The sequence below is a fragment of the Ctenocephalides felis genome, unplaced genomic scaffold, assembly GCF_003426905.1.
Source record: "Ctenocephalides felis isolate EL2017-DRISC unplaced genomic scaffold, ASM342690v1 CF-g0.4_SCAFFOLD_00845, whole genome shotgun sequence".
Classification (NCBI taxonomy): Eukaryota; Metazoa; Arthropoda; class Insecta; order Siphonaptera; family Pulicidae; genus Ctenocephalides; species Ctenocephalides felis.
Window position 1 is genome coordinate 10900631 of NW_020536999.1, and position 22579 is coordinate 10923209.

General features: G+C 27.6%; 1 protein-coding gene across 1 annotated transcript; it reads left to right on the top strand.

The window, feature by feature from the left end:
* The first annotated feature begins 4329 nt into the window (after positions 1 to 4329).
* LOC113377808 (sodium/hydrogen exchanger 9B2-like) lies at positions 4330 to 22307 on the top strand. Its single transcript, XM_026618234.1, has 14 exons — positions 4330 to 4345; positions 4388 to 4593; positions 4667 to 4802; positions 7310 to 7443; positions 7515 to 7722; positions 9415 to 9552; positions 16215 to 16346; positions 17571 to 17743; positions 17801 to 18041; positions 18107 to 18292; positions 19530 to 19712; positions 20007 to 20167; positions 20228 to 20392; positions 21949 to 22307. Exons 1-14 carry the CDS (start codon positions 4330 to 4332, stop codon positions 22216 to 22218), a joined length of 2349 nt encoding a protein of 782 aa, XP_026474019.1. The 3' UTR covers positions 22219 to 22307.
* Positions 22308 to 22579: the final 272 nt, after the last annotated feature.

The window sequence follows — 22579 nt, forward strand, 5'->3', positions numbered from 1 at the left end:
TAAAAAATTTCATTGTTTCTTTATACAAAATCCAGATAAGATTTAAATTTAAATTAAACTGAGATGTTAATAATTCTATTTTTCTTTACAAAACTATCTACATACATATTATTTTCAAATTATTTGGTGTAATCTATAACTATTATTACTATAATCACTGCCCAAAGAAATTCTTTTATTTAGCTAATAATAGCTACATCATCATTTAGTCTTTTTCATGAATAAAAACTCATTACTACGAGGCCAAATTGTTGTATGGAAAATATAAATAGAAATCGAGGTAAAAGGTCATTATATGTATATATATATATATATATATATATATATATATATGTATGTATATATATATTCGGGTGGTCCTTAATATGGATATTTTCGAATTTTTACTCCAACCAAAGTTTCTTGGTTCTTCTTCTTAAGTAAATACTTATTTTATAAAATATATCAATTTTTTTTGTATTTTTTTTATTTATGATCAAAATAAGCAAATACAATGTTATTCCCAAAATTTTGATTCACTTGTAGGTAAGTTATGAAATTCTAAAAAATAAATGTTGAATTTTACCCATGTTATTTCCATAAGAAACTTTAGTTGGAGTGCGGACTGTCTTAAAGTTAATATTAAGACTTAATACTTTTATATAATTTTTTTTGTATCAATTTGGAAACATTTTAGCCTCTGGGAGCAAAGAAATTTGGCTATATCCATATTAAGGACCACCCTAATATATATATACTTGATGGTCCGACAAACATTTTGTTCCTAAAAAATATTCTAGTTTAAAAAAATAACTAATTATGAATGACATTTTAATCTTTTTTTTATTATTTTTTTCATTTATTGGCTCTTGATATACATCATAAGGCCAGATGCCATTCATATAATTGCTTACTACAAATTCTTATTGAATAATTAACTAATAAATTAATTTTAGTATTACTAACAAACTTAAATATATATTTATGCATTTTTAAATTATTACTAGCTACTAGTGTTTGTACATTGATTGGAAAAATAACATTTTAATCTTAAATTGAATTTTCTTGGATGTTAGAGATTCCTGGTATAAAAATAACTTCAACAAACTTTCTTCAAATCATCAATTTTTGGCAAAGCAAATTAATCAGAAATTTGGAATTTAAATGTAAATATTTACAAAAAATTACACATTATTTTATTATACTGAAATTGATCTTATTGTAAGTTACTCACGATTTATATACAAAATACAAATCTCTTAATTATTTAACAATTAAATCCTATCCTTTGACATTTAATCTTAAATTATGCATCAAACGTGTTATTCGCACAACATACAGAATATTTATTAAAGACGGACGTGTTAAATATTATGTATATATATATATATATATATATATATATATATATATATATATATATAAGGTAAACACAACAGAGGATTAGCCAAAGATCCTTTCAATTATACGAAAGCCCTTCATTGTGTGTTGAACAACACGACCCCTAAAAAGGGGCACATGGGGGCCCTTGATATATGAATAGGGGAACACTGGAGTAAATAGACATATGAAGAATTTTAAAAAAATATTAATCACTTAATAACCAAAATTATAAAAAGTCTATTTTTTAATGTCTTGCATCTTGTATAAGAGTCTTTTCTTATAAGATAACTTATTCATGTTTTCCTATATGTATAAAATTTACGAAATTATTTTTAAAAATAAATTTACTTTAAAATAAATATAAGTTCAAGTAAAAGTCGTTCTTATCTCATTATTAGTGCAAGAATATATATATTTTTAAATAAGTCAAGTGGGATAATGAGTTTATTTCAAAATAACACAACAGAATGATGACGACCTAAAAATAACGACGAATAAACTAAACTAAAAGTACTCTAATTTAAAATAATCGTATCTCATAAGATTTTTTTTATCGAGTAGTATATAAAGATATGTCCTATATCATAATATAAGATTTAATATATCTTAAGTATATTTTAAGATAAGAGAGATAGTCCAGCTGAGAATAATAATAAGAAAGACTGTGGATAAGAATAACTCTTATCTTTCTAAATGGTACTTTTCTTATTAATTGATATACTAACAAATATTCTATATTCAGCATGATATAAGAGAGTAAGATTAACCGAGAATAGACCACGGATAAAACTACACTTTTATCTTTCTTTATAAAATAATTACTCCAATTTGATAAGTTTTAAAAATATCTTATAAAATAGCTCGATTTTATTTATAGTTTTAGCTGTCTTATCTTTCTGTATTCAAATAACATAGAAAAATTTTCCCATAACATGGACAAGTATGAGATAATTAGTTATCTCATAAATATCTCGATTGTTTCAAAGATTTGATGAATTTTGATTATTTTTATCTGATAAAGAAAACAGTTCGCAATTAATAAATATTGTGCTAAGACGTGCATTGTAATTATCTTGTGAGTAAAATCTTATAATAAAATACAAATCTTATATAACTTTAATTTATGACTTACAAAATTGCTAACATTTTATTTATCAAAACAAAAAATTAATAAAATTTCTTACTTAAAACGTTTCTGAAAAATTTTGCTTTTGTTCAGAATTTTTAAGTTTCTCAAAACAAATTTGAAAAAAATATTATCTATGTATCTAATTACGGATTGAAATTGTTCTAAGGTAAATAAATTTTATTTAATTGAGATTATTAATAAAAATAACATTTTTTTAACAATTCCTGACGAAGCAAAAAAAATTTATCTTCAAAACGTTAAATAAAAACATTTTTTTTAAAAATTTAAATAAGATAAGTGTTATTTTGTTCCAACAATTTTTATATGAAAATATTTTTAACGTGTTAATCGCCATGTCAGTCATTTGTGTCTGACACTTATAAGTTCTATATGAGCCATGCCAGTGAAGTACAAAAAATTCAGTTTTTTCATGAATTTTGGCAAAAAAAAATTGTTAATACATTAAGGTTTTTGATACATTTTTAACTAAATTAACTAAAAAAAAGTTACCATGTAAAAAAACTGATCTTATCAGACGATTAACGTGTTAATAAAATAATATTAAAATAAATTTCAGAAGGTCCTGTCATTTTTATTATAATAATTATATCTCTAGTTACGGTTTAAAATCTGTCTAATAATATTTTTTTATATATTTATATTTGATTCTTCAAAAAATATTTTTATAACAATTCCTAAAAAAAGAAGGACAAACTTAGACGTCGAAACGTTGAATCTGATTTTTTGAGCAAGATTTTTTTATTATGCTTACAAAAATAACAAACTGATATCTTTTGGGTGATAAAATTTATTTTGTCCATTAATTTATAAACATACTAATTATAATTGTTGCATCTTAGTTTTTATCAATTTACAAGTATACCAAGTTGCTGTAGGGTTTTTGGGTATAAGAAAATATTATAGACTGACTAATTTGGAAAAAATTTGCCAAATATTTCATATACTTTACTCACATGATTCAAAAGATACAGGATATATTATAAATAAATGTACTTCACCAACAAATACATATTTTAAGAATGATCGTCAATTTCCAAAGCTATTTATGAGTATACCGCGATGTAATAGAGACTTTTTTCAAGACAATATCAAAGACTGATTCATTTTATATAAACTTGCCAAATGTTTTTTATACTTTACTCAAATACGTTAAAAGATTCAAATTATATAACAAACTAGATGACCCGACAGACGTTGTCCTGTACCCATATACTGTATTTTATATTATTTTAATTTCTAGCAAATCTCAGCTGCTTTTTGGCAATAATAATGTAGTCATTACATTTTTCTTATTCATAATCATAAATTTATTATACATATTCTAATATTGTCTAGGTTCATAAGTAAATTGAAATTTTTGGCAGATGATAGTTTTTATTTATTTACAATGCAAACAATGACATGTCGTTTTTTGCAATTTTTTCCATTCATTTCTACAATATTGCACATACATCCCAGTGCTTTAAAATCACATACATCCTAGAAAATTTCCTTAACAAACCTTAGAAAGATTTAACAAAATCCGAGTAATCGTTTAGAAGGAGTATACAGTGAGTGCTTGTAATTTCATATGAACTTTATATAATAGCAATAAAGCTCAAATTGATTCTACGTTTTAGTTAGAAAACGTTTGTATGAGAAGAAGAAAAGGGCTGTTTTTTTGGGTTTACCGGGCAATTTTTCGATTTTTTCTTGACGTAAGAACCATCATTGGACTTCAACGAACATTTAAAAAAAAGAATTGGCCAAATCGGTCCAGGCGTTGTTGAGTTATGCGCTTATCAACACATTTTGCGATTCATTTTTATATATGAGAAATGTTTTATATAGCAAGTACAGTTAGTATAAATATAAAAATATTTCCTTTATTTTCAGGTCTCTTATGTCTTCGTCTAGTGAGAGTTCTAGTTCCAGCAGTCGTCCCCAGGGGCGAATCCGCGCTTCTGCAATGCCTCTTCGATTTACAAGGCGAAACTTTGTATTCTGTTAAATGGTACAAGGACGACGAGGAGTTCTTCAGATACGTCCCTGGTGCCAGTCCGGCCCTGCACAGTTACAGAGTCGAAGGGGTAAAAGTCGAGGTGAGTTAATAGATACATGATTAAAATTCTGCTGAAGTGAAAATAGTGGTGAAAGTTGTTTTTGGGTTTTTAGCACCACAAATCCAGCAGCAAACAAGTTTTCTTAAGGGCAGTTACTTTGAAGACGAGTGGTCTTTATCGGTGTGAGGTTTCTGCAGAGGCTCCTTCTTTTGCTTCAGTACAAGGCGAAGGTGTCATCACAGTTGTCTGTAAGTTGAAATAAATCTGTATATTAAAAAAAAAAGGTTTACACGTGATTGAAGTAAAACTTATTTGCTACTGTACAAGATGGCATTTAAATAAAAATAAATACATTATACAACAATTTTGAATAATGTTTATTAGTAATATGGTAACACTCGTGATGCACACATTTATTAGTGTCGACCATCATACATATTTATATAATGATAAATTATAAATTATATATTTATAATGGCATTAAAAATACGTATAATATTTAAAAACAATAGTGTTATTAAAGTCATTCTTCAAATATGACATGATCGGTTTGTCATTGTAATTAGAATTTAGAAATGAACCTTCATTAGAGAAATGAAGTAATTGCTGATTAATAAATTCTAAACAAATATTGTTTTTACAATTTCACACATCATGTAATAATTGTGTTTGAAGAACTTCATGTAATTAAAATCAACATACATTCATTGATTGATGGTATTTTTTTTACTTTTTTGCTTCGATATAATCCCATTCTTTAAAAAGCGGACTTCCATTGCATTTGTACGGATTTACAACCTAGTCGCGCCTAAAGAAGTTTTACTTCAATAATAACTTAACAAGTTGAATACTTTCTTATATCTTTATTACTATTACTTACTTATATCTTTTACTATTTTCAATCCTTTCCAAATGTAATTTTTTTGAAACCCTATCTCAATTTATCTACTTGCACCTCAGTAAGAGCAATATTGATGTTCATCCATTACATCCGAATGTGCTTTGAAGGTTTACACGTTACGGTACCTTTAGGATAAGCCCTGTTCAGGGCGATTTATACTGAGGGCTTTGTCAATGAAAATAGACAGAGAGCTGGTGATAAAGTATATATATATATATATATATATATATATATATATATATATATATATATATATATATATATATATATATATATAGATGGGTAACACACTCCGGAGTTATCACTCCGATACAACTCCTCCCTCGGAGTGAATCCGAGTGGAGTTGTCTCACCGTATTTGTCATATCCGACTTCCCTAAACTGGTACTAAATCTGTTACTGCGTTTTTGCTTTGGGAAGGAAGTTATCGCTTTCTCGCCTCACAGGCAGTTTTATGACATTTTAGGTATACGGTTTTTTCCCAGAAAATACCAAAGTATTACTTCAAAGATACAGAACAATGAAATTGTATACAAGTGTGAATAGCTCAAATGTATAATTTATTGAATAGTAAGGGGTGATATTTCTAACTACGACAATCTTTGGCCGTGAATGACGGCAATCAGGAATATACATACCGAAAAATACACGAAACAAAATACATTTAATCTGGTTTTTCCATAGCCTGAAATAACAATACTTTAGAGTGCAAAATATATCAGTGACGTCAATAGTATTTAAGCAGCAAAAAGTATTAAATTTTTATTTTTACACAATTATATAATTGTCTAAAAGTAATAATATGCTAATCGAACTACCTGATATAATATTAATTCTCGAATGGAAATAGCAAAAGTAAAAATTAAAAAGTAGAAGTATTATTATTTAATGAAAATATTTTATGATAAATGTTTTGCTTTTATTACAAAGTTTACTATATTATTTTTATATAAAATTAATCCAAAAATTCAATTATTTTCTCATCAAAAGAAAATAATTGAATTGAATTTGATTCTCAAGTTTTGCGTTTTTACTTTGGTCAATACTGTTAAAATTATGAGTCATTGAGTTGATCATGTGGTCCCGATATTCCTGCGAAACGGCTTGACCGATTTACATAATTTTTTTTTTTTATTTTATTTTTTAGAACTCGTGGCTAAAGAATACACGCAGCCCCAAATTTTTACCCTCCAACAACGAACCCCTATTTCGTAAAAGTCATTTTGGTAATCAAATAATTTGCAAGGTGAACATTTAGGGTTGTATATGTTTTTGAAGTAAAACTTCTTTAGGCGCGACTAGGGTGTAAATCCGTACAAATGCAACGGAAGTGCGTTACGGCAGATAAGATAATATAAGAGTCGACTGCCAATGATTCGTCGCAAAAAAGTAAAAAAAATACAAGCAGTTAATGAATGTATGTTAATTTTAATTACATTAAGTTCTTCAAACACAATTATTACACAATGAGTGAAGTCGCGAAAACAATATTTGTTTAGGCTTTGTTTAACATAATCAGCAATTACTTCATATCTCTAATGAAGGTTCGTTTCTAAGTGCTTATTACAATGACAAACCGATCATGTCATGTTTGAAGTATGGCTTTAATTACATTATTGTCTTTGAATATTATACATATTTTTAATGTTATTATAAATATATAATTTATAATTTGTCAGTATATAAATGTGTATAATGGTTGACACTAATAAATGTGTGCATCACGAGTGTTACCATATTACTGATAAACATTATTCAAAATTGTTATATGACGTATTTATTTTTACTTAAATGCCATCTTATAAGTAGCAAATAAGTTTCACTTCAATCAATTTTTTTTATTATTTTTTTTAGATTTACCTCGAGAAGGTCCAAGGATTTTAGGAGGCCGAGACCGTTACGGTCTTGGTGAAGAACTACAACTAAACTGTACATCAGGTCGATCACATCCACCAGCTATTTTAAAGTGGTACATCAACGACCAACTGGTATGTTCTGTTTAAAAAAATTACTGTCAATTACTATCAACCAAATATTTCCATTATTTTATTTTTCTTAGGTGAGAGGTCCAGCCCTTTTGCACCAGCCAGTTCCAGCACAATTAAGCAGCAATTCTATAAGTTCTTCGTATTCCGATAAAACTGGTCAGGTTTTGTCAGGTTTGTCCAGCTCCTGGTTGGGTTTGAAGTTTACTGTGCAGAGTGGGCATTTTGCCAAGGGGGGATCGATGAGGGTTAAATGTGTTGCCAGGTTGGCAGCCGGAGGAGGTAAATAATAGACTCAAAAAATTTTAACTTCCCGTAGGGTAGTTATAGTAATGGGCCGAAAATCGAAAATGACAATTTTTGCATTTTTCGACGTTTTGAAGGTTTCTGAACATTTTTAAGGGGCATACCTCAGAAACTAAATGGATGTGTGTGTGTGTGTTTTGTCCGCATTTTTTCGTTCACGTTTTCGGGCGCACTGATAACCGATTTGAATGGTTTAAAAAACATTCGATTGCTATTGATGTGCTGATTAGTTTTTGGCAAAGGCTGGTCCCGTCGTTTCGAAAATACAGAGCTAAATGTGCAAAAAATGGCAATTTTTGAGTGAACTGAGCGTCCAATTTGAATGATCTAAAAAACTATCTACCAAAACAATTGCTTTTGAAACTGAAAAAATATTACATCTATTTTATTTTCCATAAAATATTTTTGTAATTTTGGATTAAAAATTTTAAAAATTACCCAGGCTAAGCACAGTCTAAGCGCCACTTTGGTACAAATGTTTAGCCAAGCGCGTTCAGACTGTTCATGTTAGCACTTTTTCAATTTTGTGAAAACTATTGAAAAATGTGAAAATGCCGCCAAGCTAAGCACAGTATAAGTGAAAATGTCGCACAGAATTATTTGCAAATGCGTTTAGACTGTGACTATACGGGAGCACTTTTTCAATTTTGTGAAAATTAATTAGGCAATTATTTTTTTGAAGTTGAATTCGAAATGAAATGACGATTGTTAATGTTCTGGATATAAATTGATTTATGATTTACATTCGATTTGCTCAGATATAACAATCATACCAAAATAATGAAAGTTACAGTATTTGTAATAATATATTTGAAAACGTTTAAAATTTCTCGAATATTTCATTACGGTACGAGAAGTTCCAGCAATTTGCTTTAAGGCACGATGCCATACACCACTAGTTCTCAAATTTTTATTAAAATATATGTCATAATATGCAGGTATCATTTGGCAGGAAAGATACAAGTCACAATTTCTATCCGAAACAAAAAATCAAAACAAATATATATTTTCAATAGTATAGATTTTAGTTGAACCTAAAAAATCTAGGAAAAAATGAGAAATTCAACAATTTTTCGCAACTTGAAAAAAATCATGTTTTTTGATACAAAATTTCACTTTAGATTGTTTAAAAAGTGGGTTAATTATAACTTTTTTTTTAGTTTTTTTAGGTTCAACTAGAATAGAATTTAATCCTGAATACAACGAATTTTGTCACGTTTCGATGGAATGTCTAGTTTTTTTTCCTATCTTTCTCGCCAATTAGGAAGAATCGAAAAAATTAAAAACCGAGAAATCGCGTGTCGAAGTTTTCGTTTTTCTGTAACTCCGAAAATAATTTGAAATTGTTTCTGAAATTTTAGGGATATATTCTTGGCTAGTTTTGGAAAACATTTTTGCAAAAAAACGATTTTTTAAGCCTCTAAAGCAGGTTCCCTCCTTAAAATACTTTTACAATCTTATTTTTGCTATAACAAGTATTCACTATGTGCCCGAAAAGTAACCAATTATGACACTGATATTTTTCTCCTTGTTTTTCTACTTTGTCTAGTTGATAAATTGTTAGAATCAATTTTTTGGCTCAACAGGAGTTGTCTGCTAAATTGTTTAAAATTTAGCTAAAAAGTTGTTATCCAATGTAGAATTTTAATGAAAGTTATCTATTTCCAGGTGAGGAGCACAATATAGAAAGCAATGTAGATAATTTACTAGACGAAAGAGTTTTAGACGAATACGACAGAGGTTTGCAGAGTGAAATGCAATACAGGATGCCACAATTGTTGGATCATAGAGAAGCACTTTTATTAGGTAAGTTCATGAGCATCAGCTTTTATTATATATTTTAAATGGTTTACATGGCGAGTGAACACTGAACAAATTATAAAAATACCAATCTGTTTGCTGTGCGATCAGGCGTATTTTACATATAAACAAAGCAAGGGAGAACGCCTGATCGCACAGCAAATAGGTGAACATTTTCATAATTTTCACTGCCAAGAACAAGCATAAGAGAACGTTGCCATAACGACGTTATTTTATGAGCTCTGTTACTGCAGAATTGCCCCAATAAGCGTTTTTTCACAACTTGCACTTGGTTGTTTCTATTCCGTCGAACTTGTTTTAATATTTATTCCACCGAGCATGTTTTTAGCGAATGTTTCTTTATGCACGTTGCACTTTAGATGTTTCAATTGCACTTTTAAATAATTAGATTAATAACAAAAGTAATTAATATAAATTAAGTTTTTAACTTTTGCATTTTTTTATTCCAGTTAGAAGCGCGAGTTCCAAACTTCAACAATTTCATTTTTTGCATATGGCGTTTGTGCAATTGTTAATAATTATAATAATTAAATAAAAAAGTGCATTAAATTTAAAAAAATTATTTGCATATAAATATTTTTGACATTGAAGTGCTTTGGTGACAAAAATTAAATTAATAAAAACAAACTTAGAAACTTTGGAAAAGTGAATGAGGTGTAAATAATATTTTTGTGTAAATAACATATTTTTTTGCATTATGAACTAATTGTAAATGCTAGTACTAAAGTATTACAAAAATTCCAGCTATTATGAATTTTGCGAATGTGTTTAGGTTTTTTTTTTGTAAATTTTAATATATACTTTTGATTATAAAGAAACTTACATATTCATATTTGTTTTCAAATTACATTCATTCTAATTCATTTTTATTTACGGATTTCAGTTTTATATTAAATATCATATAATTGTTATATTTACATATTAAAAAATTAAATATCGATTTCACTATATTTTAACTTGGCATTGCAAATTAAATTTTATTCTGTTTTAAATATTAATTTTAATTTTAAACTGTACATATTAATTTATCGGACTTAAACGTATTAAATTGTAAAAATATATTAGTTACAAAACATAGATTTATTATTAATATTTAAGATGTTAAATGTTTTGTAAATATACTGTATAATAATAATATTTTATGGTTGAAATATTGTAAATAAAATTAAAATAATAACATATAATTCAGCTATTTAACTTTTTATTTAACATGCCTATTAGAACTTTCTACAAATTTTTTTTATTGCAAAGAAACTGCTCGACTAATCTTCACAGAAAAAAATTAATCGGCATTTTATTTTGACGCTTTTATCGATTTTAATTGGATTAAAAAAAAACCTAATAAAAATTATATAAAAATAAAATTATCTGGTCACAATTAAAAGCAAATCTATTTTGGCATAATTAATGATTAAAAAACATTTTGTAATTAATTTTGAATTAAATTAAAAAGCATATCGTTTCAATACATTACATTTTACTGAAATTTAATAAAACACAGAAATCTGGGGAAAAAACGAGTCAATTTATGTATATTTTATTCCTGGCAACATCTGTTGACACAAAAATAAAAATAATCCGATATCGTTTTCATGTAATGTATTCTACAATACAATTTAATTAAAATAATAAAAAATATTGATATATATATATATATATATATTTATATATATATATATATATATATATATATAATTGTATATTAATGATTTCAAAAGATGTTTAAAATAATCAAATCTAAACTAAATCTATCAAAAATTTTATAATAATTTTTAAAGTGTGTTTAAAGTAATCAAAAATTTAGCAAAATTTGTAAGAAACCTCACCGATTTTAGTATGTGTTATCATAGTCAACACATTAAGGTTTTATATATTAAAATTACAATAATTTAGATGCGAAAAACATGTTTTATTAATTTTTTTAAAAAATGCTTTCTGTTTTATGTACCTAGGACGTCGCGGTACTTTTCCCAATAAATTATAAATAATTCAAAAATTTGTTAGAATACTTATCAATTTTAGTATTTGTTGTCATAGTAGATATATTAAAGTATAACATACTAAAACTACAACACTTAAGATGCGATAAAAATATTTTCTAATAATTTGAAAAATGCTTTTTTAATTTATCTATTTTTTGTCTAAGATGTCGATGTACTTTTCTCACTAACTTATAAATATTTCAAAAAATTGTGAGAAAACTTATCGATTTTATTATTTGTTATCATAGTAGACATATTAAAGTATAACATACTACGATTACAACACTTTAGATGCGAAAAAAATATTTTAATAATAATTTTAAAAATGCTCCTATAATTTATATATTTTGTATCAAGAATGTCCACGTACTTTTCTAAAAAAAATTACAAATATTTGAAAAATTTGTTAGAATACTTATTGATTTTAGTATTTGTTGTCATAGTAGATATATTAAAGTATAACATACTAAAACTACAACACTTAAGATGCGATAAAAATATTTTTCTAATAATTTGAAAAATGCTTTTTGATTTATCCATTATGTATCCAAGTTGTCGCGGTACTTTTTCCAATAAATTTTAAATAATTCAAAATTTTGTTATAAAACTTATTAATTTTCATATTTGTTATTGTAGTATACACAATAAAGTATAACATACTACAATTACAACACTTTAAATGCGATAAAAATATTTTATTATTAATTTGAAAAATGCTTTTTGTTTTGATTTTTGTATCAAGGACGTCGGTGTACTTTTCTTCATAAATTATAAATATTTCCAAATTTTGTAAGAAAACTTATCGATTTTAGTATTTGCTATCATAGTAGACATATTGAGGTATAAAATATCAAAATTTCAATACTTTAGAATGGTTAAAAATATTTTAAAAATAATTTAAAAAATATAGTGTACTCTTCTTCTTATATTGCAAATTATTCTTGTATTGCAATTCGCATTATGATTTTAAAATAATAGTTGGTAAAAATAATAAGTTGGTTAATAAATAAATTATTAACATGTTCATTTATAAATTCTAATGTTCTAAAAATACATTTTTTACTATCATACAACACTAGTTAAATATTTAAAATTCGAACGAGTTGCTAAATAAAAAAAAGATAAACACTCATGATATCAAGTGATGATAAGATTTGAAATTTATATATATATATATATATATATATATATATATATATATTTGTGTATATATCAACATTGTATTTCTGCTCTCAAATTGTGTTAATAAGTTGCCAATTAGTTTGAATTTGTCGCCCGAATCACAATGACGTGTATATACGTCACGGAAACAAATTCCATCAAATCGAATGAAATTTCAACATGTGACGGTTTCGTGTTCGAAATATTTAGTGCGAATTTTTTTCGCAGATGATAATTACAAAGGAACAGTTTTTCTTGTGATTTTTTATCATTTGTTGTGCAATAGTTTAAATTTTAAACATTAAATATATATTATTATATTAACTTCCCGTAGGGTAAGTTATAGTAATCGTCCAAAAATCGAAATCAAAAATTTTTACATTTCTCGACGTTTTGAAGGTTTCTGAACATTTTGGCATACTTCAGAAAAAATGGATGTGTGTGTGTGTGTGTGTGTGTGTTTTGTATGTCCGCGTTTTTTCGTCCACGTTTTCGGGCGCACGGATCAACCGATTTCAATGGTTTAAAAAACATTCGATTCCTATCGATAGGTAGATGTGCTGATTAGTTTTTGGCAAAGGCAGGTCCAGCCGTTACGGAGATATGGAGCAAAGAGTGCAGAAAATAGAAAGCGAGTTTTTGAGAGAACGGATCAACCGATTTGAATGGTTTAAAAAACATTCGATTCCTATTGATAGGGAGATGTGCTGATTAGTTTTTGGCAAAGGTAGGCCCAGCGGTTTCGGAGATACAGAGCAAAATGTTAAAAAAATGGCAGTTTTTGAGAGAACTAAGTGTCCGATTTAAATGACTTAAAGAACTTTCTGCTTGTTTCAACAAAATAATTGATTTTGGAAAAAAAAATTTTTTCTTTCGAATTTTTTTTTCAAAAAATTTTTTTTGTAATTTTGGATTAAAAATTCAAAAAATCACCCAGGCTAAGCACAGTCTAAGCGCCACTCTGGTACAAATGTTTACGCAAGTGCGTTTAGACTGTTTATGTACTGGAGCACTTTTCCAATTTTGTGAAAATCATTGAAAAATGTGAAAATGCCGCCAAGCTAAGCACAGTATAAGTGAAAAAGTCGCACAGAATTATTTGCAAATGCGTTTAGACTGTGACTATGCGGGAGCACTTTTTCAATTTTGTGCAAATTAGGCAACTATTTTTTTTTTGAAATTTGATTCGAAATGAAATGACGATTGTTAATGTTCTGGAGATGATAAATTGATTTATTTATAATTAACTTTGCGTAGGGTAAGATATAGTAATCGCAAAAAAATCGAAGATGAAAATTTTTATTTATCTTTACGTTTCTGAATATGTTGGCATACCTTGGAGAAAATTGATGTATGTGTGTGTGTGTGCGTACAAGATGAACACTTATCAAATTTTCATGAAAATAGGTCTAGCGGTTTCGGAGATCTAGTAAAAAAAACTAAAAAAAATACCATTTGGCGGTCAACAATAATCATTAGACATTAGACATATGCACATCAAATTATCAGATATTTTATAGAGATTTTAACAATAAGTATAAATTTTGTTTACATTCCTATGGGTTCCGTACCAATGTTTATCCGTTAGACGGCGACGCGGCGCTTACGCGCTTCGATATTTCGTATCTATGCATTTAAAACAGTAGAATTGTTTTGAAAAAAAGTTCAAAATTTCCAAAATATTTAGAAATAAATTTTTCAACAAAAAGTCAGTTTTTGTCAAAAATTTATAGTTTCTCAAAAATCTATTTTTTCAGAGTAATTTTTTTTCAAAAATGTTAATCTTATTAAAAAAAAATAATTTTTGGTACGGGAAGTTCCAGCAATTTGCCTTAAGGCACGATGCCATGCGCCCCACTAGTTTATTTTTTTAATCATTTGCTTTTGTTTAAAACGTGCTAGTTATTTTAATATCAATTCAATAATTGTGATTTGCAAAACCTTTATTCAACATCTAGTTTAAATAATAAATATTAATTTTAATTCTGTAAAATATTTCTTTTAAAAGTGTTAAGCTGATTTGTTTTAATATTAGATTATTAAATTTTTTATGAGAGAGATTGTTGTTGTAAGTTATATATTATTTATAATTTAAATTGAATTAAAAAAGTAATATTTGGGTAATGATTCATATCAAATTTTAGTTCAAGCCAATTTTTATGCATAAATTAATAATAAATCATTAGCATGAATATTTGTTTTAAATACATTAATTAATTATTTTACAAGATCGGTTATACTATTTAATAATACGAATGATAATTTATTATTTTGAATATTTGTTTGAATAATTGGAATAAATTTCTTTCCTAAGTTTTTGAAAGAAGTACATTTTATTGAGAAAAGTACATCAACATCCTAGATACAAAATGGGTAAATCATTAAAGCATTTTGCAATTCTAAAATGTTGTAATTTCAATATGTTATACTTTAATGTGAATATTATGACAATAAATACTAAAATCGATAAGTTTTGTAACAATTTTTTGATATATTAATAATTTATTGAGAAAAGAACATCTACATCCTAGATGCAAAATGGCTAAATCAAATAAGTATTTTCAAATTATTGTTAAATATTTCTAATGTTTCTAAAATGTTGTAATTGCACTATGTTGTACTGTAATATGTCTACTATGACAACAAATACTAAAATCGAGTTCTCTTACAAATGTTTGAAATATTTAGAATTTATTGAGAAAAGTGCATCGACATGCTCGATAGAAAATTAATAAATGAAAAAGCATTTTTCAAATTATTATTAAAATATTCCTATAGATTTCAAATAATGGTAATTTTAATATACTATACTGTAATATGTCTACTACGACAACAAATATTAAAATCGACAAGTTTTCTCACAATTTTTCGATATATTTATAATTTATGGGAAAAGTACATAGTTATCCTAGATTCAAAGGGATAAATCAATAGAGCATATTCCAAATTATTTCTAAAATATTTCTATCGATTCTATATTGTTGAAATTTTAATACGTTATGCTTTATTATGTCTACTTTGATAGTAAATACTAAAATCGATAAGTTTTCTTACAAATTTTGGAAATATTCATAATTATATGAAAAAAGTGCTTGTCGTGCAAAATTAACAGAGCAAAATTGTTTAATATTTCTCTACCTCTGACAATATTTCTGCCTCTTCTCTTTTTCTATCTTTCTCTTTCTTTTTTCTCTTTTTATTTCTGAATTTTTTTAGTTATAAAAGTTTCTTTTTCTTAAATTTAGATTCTGTTTAATTATAGTGTTAAATAATTATTTTAAATAACTTAATAAATTTTAAAAATAAAATGGAAAATAAAAGTTTCGAACCTACTGAGGAAATTGATATGACAACAAAGTACGGATCTACAGATATTTTAGGTGAGTGCTAAATAATTAGGAACATGCAACATGCCTTAAGGCGAAATTTCACTCGCACCTAGTTTCCAGAATTACATATATTATATTAAGCAATTTTATTCTATTTTATCAAATTTTCTTACAGATGTTCAAAAACGCAATGTGGACAATATCGATGTCGAAAATCGATCTTCAGGAAACAGAACGAATCATGATCGATGGAAATCCAAAATATTTGCCAAAGGATTTAGAAGGATTCTTACCTTGACACTAATTGGTAAGATAATAGATATACTCGTCAATAAATTAATAAAGGGTAAAGAGTATTTGATACAAAATTTTTGAGTTATTAAGCAAAATGTAAAAAAATATCCTGAATTCTTACAATTAGGATAATATATAAGGATGAGCTGATATTGGATTTTTACAAAATTTTGTATGCAAGTGTATAAGACTGTTTACATGGTATTTTTGTAAATTTTATCTAGTTTCTCATGAAATAACTAAAAAAGAGTGCACGGTACAAAATTTTCCATTCATTAAAAGAAATGAAATAAATGTCATGAAATCTTGTATGGAAAACTAAGGATAAAATATAAGAAAGAGTTCACATAGGATTTATACAAAATTTTGTATGAAAGTGTATAAGACTGTTTATGTGAAATTTTTGTAAATTTTACCTAGTTTCTCCTGAAATAACTAAAAACAGGTTCGCGATACAAAAATTTTCGAGTTATTAAGAAAAATGAAATAAATGTCTTGTATGGAAAACTCAGGATGATACATAAGGAAGAGTTCACATGGGATTTTTACAAAATTTTTTATGAAAGTTTATAAGACTGTTTATGTGAATTTTTTGTAAATTTTATCTGGTTTCTCTTGAAATAACTAAAAAAGATTGTGCAATACAAAATTTTCGAGTTATTAAAAAAAATTAAATAAATGTCTTGAAATCTTGCATGGAAAACTCAGGATAGTACATGGATTTATACAAAATTTTGTATGAAAGTGTATAAGACTGTTTACATGGTATTTTTGTAAATTTTATCTAGTTTGTCTTGAAATAACTAAAAAAGAGTGAACGGTACAAAATTTTCAAATTATTAAAAAAAATGAAACAAATGTTTTAAAATCCGTTATGGAAAACCCAGGATGATACATAAGGACGAGTTGACATGGGATTCATACAAAATTTTGTATGAAAGTTTATAAGACTGTTTATGTGAATTTTATGTAAATTTTATCTAGTTTCTACTGAAATAACCAAAAAAGAGTGTGCGATATAAAATTTGTGAGTTATTCAGATAAATTTATAAAAATGTCCTAAAATCTTGTAAGGCAAACTAAAACAATTAAAAGCTTTTCAATTTTTGACGGCGAGAAAACATAAAATTAGCAAATCGGATTTTCTTATGAAAACATAAACTTCTACTTCGGGAAGTTAATAAATCAATAATAAAACGTCAAAAAAAAAAATTATCGAAACAATTATCTATTTCAGTTATCCTTTCCTGGCTAATATTATTCTTCCTGGTTGGTTTCACGGCTGCACCAGGTGGCGACCTCTTTGGTTTATTCATTATGACATTAGTAGCACTTTTAGCAGGAAAACTGTGTATATTATTCCGAATGCCAGGACTTATTGGAATGCTTTTGGTCGGAATCCTATTCCAGGTAAGGGAGAAAAATACATAAAAACTGATTTGGCACTTTAAAGTTTTTTCCTGGTAGAATCTAAAATGGGTAACAATAGAAGGAACTCCTAACGCACCAGTCATCGCCAAACTCCGCAAGATGGCCCTGGTAGTTATTTTAAGTCGAGCAGGTTTAGGAATGGATCCAGGTGCATTCAGGAAACTTTATGGTGCTATTTTAAAATTGGGGATAGTCCCTTGGGCAGTGGAGTGGATTGTGGTGACTCTTTTGGGACATTACTGGTTGGAAATGCCTTGGTTGTGGTCACTCATGCTGGGTAAAAGACATAGAAATAAAATGATCCATTCAGTTGCATTTTTTATAACCAAAGTCTATTTTCAGGTTGTCTTATAGCAGCAGTTTCACCAGCTGTAATTGTGCCAACGTTGTTCAGATTGAGTGCACAGGGTTATGGAGTCGAAAAGGGCATTCCTACCTTAATTGTGGCTGCTGCAGGCATAGACGATGCTACCAGCATTTCTGTTTTTGGGATACTGAGCAGTCTTTTGTTTTCAGATGACTCAATAGGTAACTTTTATTTTTGTCTTGACCTCTTTTACACCCTGTCTTTTTTACCTTCTCGTATAAAAAGTTATAGTAATCGTAAATAAATCTAAAATGAATTTTTTTATATATTTTTACGCTTCAGAGGTTTCTGAACATTTTGGTATAGCTTAGAAAATATGCTTGGAAAATATATTAGAAAGTATGTGTGTGTGCGGATAGAAACTTTCGTAGACGATTTCGGGAACACGGATCAACCGATTTGAATAATTCAAAAAACATTCGATTTGTATTGATAAGTAGACATGCTGATTAGTTTTTGGCAAAGGCAGGTCCAGCCGTTTCGAAGATACGGGACAAAATGTGTCAAAAATAGTAATACAGTTTTTGAGACAACGAAGTGTCCGATTTGAATAATTCAAAATTTTATTTGTATTGGCTACACGAAGAACTATTTAAATTTTTGGAAAGGCAGGTCCAGCGGTTATGTACTATCAATGAAAAAACCTTAAAAAAAGCCATTTGGAGGCCAAAAATGTTTGTTAGACAAATGCACATCAAATTATTAGATATTTTATAGAGATTTTAATAATGTGTACACATTTTGTGTCAATTTTTTGGGTTCCGTACCAAGATTTTCAACTTTGAAGTTTATTTATATGGTTCAAACAAATATCCTCGATATTTTCGATAGTATGGGATAACCGATTTGAATGATTGAAAAAACATTCGGTTTATACTCGATCGCGAGGCGTTTTTGCAAAAGGCAATTTTGCCGTTTCGGAGTAATGGAGCGCAAAGGGTGTAGAAATGGTCGTAATGTTTGGTGGGCTCTTTTTTCATTTTATATTCAATTTATTGCATTTTTTTGTATTTTTGTATTAATTCTTTTGCTCATATCAATTTTGTAAATAAGACATTAAAGTCTCGATTAACAAAAATAAATTGTATAAAAAAAATGTTTGGTGGGCTAATTTTAAATATCACTACATATCACCAAAGGGGTGGGATGGTCCCAAATCCCACAATTTAAGCACTTATAAATTTACAGTACTTATAATAAATGATCTAATTTATTATAATATTATTATTATTATAATATATAAAAATATTTAAAACAATTGTAATAAATTATTGAATCTTTTTTATTGATAATTGATTATTTTTATTCATCGAATGTTTAGTTTTTAGTACGGAAAGTTCCAGCAATTTGCCCTAAGGCACGATGCCATGCACCACTAGTTAATAATTATTTATTTAGGTTACCAAATTGCCCAAGTGCCAGTGTGTGTAATCGGTGGGGCTGGTCTTGGTGCAGTTTGGGGATTTTTGGCGAAGTATTTTCCACATCCTGATGATAAAAATTTGGCTAGTTTGAGGATTCTGATGCTGCTTACTGGAGGTGTTACTTCGGTTTTTGGAGCTACTTATGTAGGATTTGAAGGTACGGAAAATAAGATGTTAACATAAATGATTTTCATACTGTGCAAAATCTTTAAACAAGTTAGTAATATCTTACTAAAAGTTTGAGCATTTATGACACAATTGCCTTAGTTTCTCGAAAACAACTTTATGCCAACTTTTCGAAAAGTTATCAGAAATTTTTGTGACACCAAAAATAAAATATTTTCTTAGAAACCAATAACTAAATACACATCAGTGATCATATTAATCAATATTTAAACCGCGAATTCAATGTCCTTGTTTTTGTCAATTATTACCAATTTGGTTACTTCAGGAGCTGGTCCATTAGCAGTTGTGACAGCATCATTTGTGAGCACTGTATTTTACCAAAAGCAGGGTTGGAATATTAAAAAAAATGCAGTGGTGGACTTTTTTGCAATTTTGTGGGTCGGATTTGAACCACTCCTGTTCTCTACAGCTGGTGCCCAAGTCAAGGTAAAAATAGGCACTTAGTACAAATTATTTTGGTAACCAACATAATGTTTTTTTTTGCAGTTTTCAGAATTGGATACATACATATTGTTATGTGGTTTAGCATGTTTAGTAATTGGTGTGTTCATGAGAGTGTCTTGCACAAGTCTGGTTATGTTCAATGAAAATTTGAACAAGAAGGAATTGGTTTTTGTGTCTTTGTCGTGGATGGCAAAAGCCACTGTACAGGTAATATAATACTCACAAATACAGTGGTGCCCCGACATACGAGTTTTTTTCGTGTCGAATCTTAACTAGTGGTGTATGGCATCGTGCCTTAAGGCAAATTGTTGGAACTTCCCGTACCGTAATGAAATATTCGAGAAATTTTTAACGTTTTCAAATATATTATTACAAATACTGCAACTTTCATTATTTTTGCTATCTTATTATATCTGAGCAACTCAAATGTAAATCATAAATCAATTCATCTCCAGAACATTTACAATCGTCATTTCATTTCGAATTCAATTTCAAAAAAAAAATAATTGCCTAATTTACACAAAATTGAAAAAGTGCTCCCGTATAGTCACAGTCTAAACGCATTTGCAAATAATTCTGTGCGACATTTTCACTTATACTGTGCTTAGCTTGGCGGCATTTTTACATTTTTCAATAGTTTTCACAAAATTGGAAAAGTGCTCCAGAACATAAACAGTCTAAACGCACTCGGGTAAACATTTGTACGAGAGTGGCGCTTTGGCTGTGCTTAGCCTGGGTAATTAAAGTAAAATTAAATAAATTATCACATATTTTATAGAGATTTCAAATACGAGTACTGATTTTGTTAGAATATTTTTGGGTTCCGTACCACGACTTTTAATTTTTGAACTTCACTTATACGGTTCAAACAAATTTGAAAATTTTCAGAAAAATGTTTTTCAAAATTTTCAAAAATATACAAAGTTTTATGCTTCAAACATAAATTTTAAATTTACAATTCAGTTTAAAAATGTATATATATTTCATATGCGTTATTGTAATCGTAAGAAATATATCCTCAGATGGATTAATTTGGCATCTCTTGTTGATGTAAACATTCTTAAGTGTTTTGAGCCATAAGATCGTCACTGTGTATTTTATGAACGATATTATATATAGTGATTATAATTATCTCTTTGAAAATATTTAAAACAATTGTTATCAATCATTGATCAATATTTATTGATTATTATTTTTTTTATGCTTGAATGTTTAATTCTAGTATTCAAAATTTTCGAAAGTTTACAAAGTGTTATAATTTAAATATGAATTTCAAATTTGCAATTCAGTTTAAAAATGTATATATTTCATATGCGTTATTGTAATCGTAAGAAATATATTTTCAGATGGATTCATTTGGCATCTCTTGTTGATGTAAACATTCTTAAGTGTTTTGAGCCATAAGATCGTCACTGTGTATTTTATGAACGATATTATATATAGTGATTATAATTATCTCTTTGAAAATATTTAAAACAATTGTTATTAATAATTGATCAATATTTATTGTTTATTAATTTTCTTTTCTCAAATATTTAATTCTGGTACGGGAAGTTTCAGCAATTTATCTTAAGGCACGATGTCATACACCACTAGTTTATATTTCATTTTGTCATTAACATTTTTCTAGAAAACTTTTATTGCTCAAAGCTCGAATTTTGTGAGTATGTCGAAGCAATAAATCGTTTCTTTAGCTCGTACATCGGGGTACCACTGTACATATATCGAATTTGGGTAACTCCAGTTGTCTTTTATTTCTTTAGGCTGCCCTTGGTCCAGTTGCCCTAAACCTTCTACCAGCCAGTTCGACAGCTGATGAAAAACATTATGCAGAAATTATTTTGACAATCAGCATTTTAAGTATCATAGTAACAGCTCCTCTTGGAGCAATAGTCATATCTTTAAGTGGTCCTAAATTGCTGAGCAAACAGGATCATAGTGTGGGAGTTGGTGTGTTGAGTAAAAGTAAAAGAGACGATTTGGATAACTCGAATTCTAATGATAATATTGCTTTTGATAATGGTCATAGTTGAATTAGAAATATAAACTAGATCTATGGGTAAATTTACGTGCTAGAGTTAGTGGCGCACTCTATGGAGTGCGGAAACGATTAAAATTTAAGGGGCACAACTAGTGTGAAATTTTCAAAAAATCGATTTTTCAATTTTTCCATATTTCGATAGGATATACCTTTAAAAATAACATACCAAAATTTTAAATCGATATCTTAAATAGTTTTTGAGTCACAGCCATTTAAAGAGTATATATATAGTATATACGAGTATATAGTATAACGATCATTTAATCTTTAAACGCGTTTTTCTCGATTACCCAAAAACAAATGATCCGATCACTATCATTTTTTTACATGTTCTATATAAAGTTCTCCGTAAA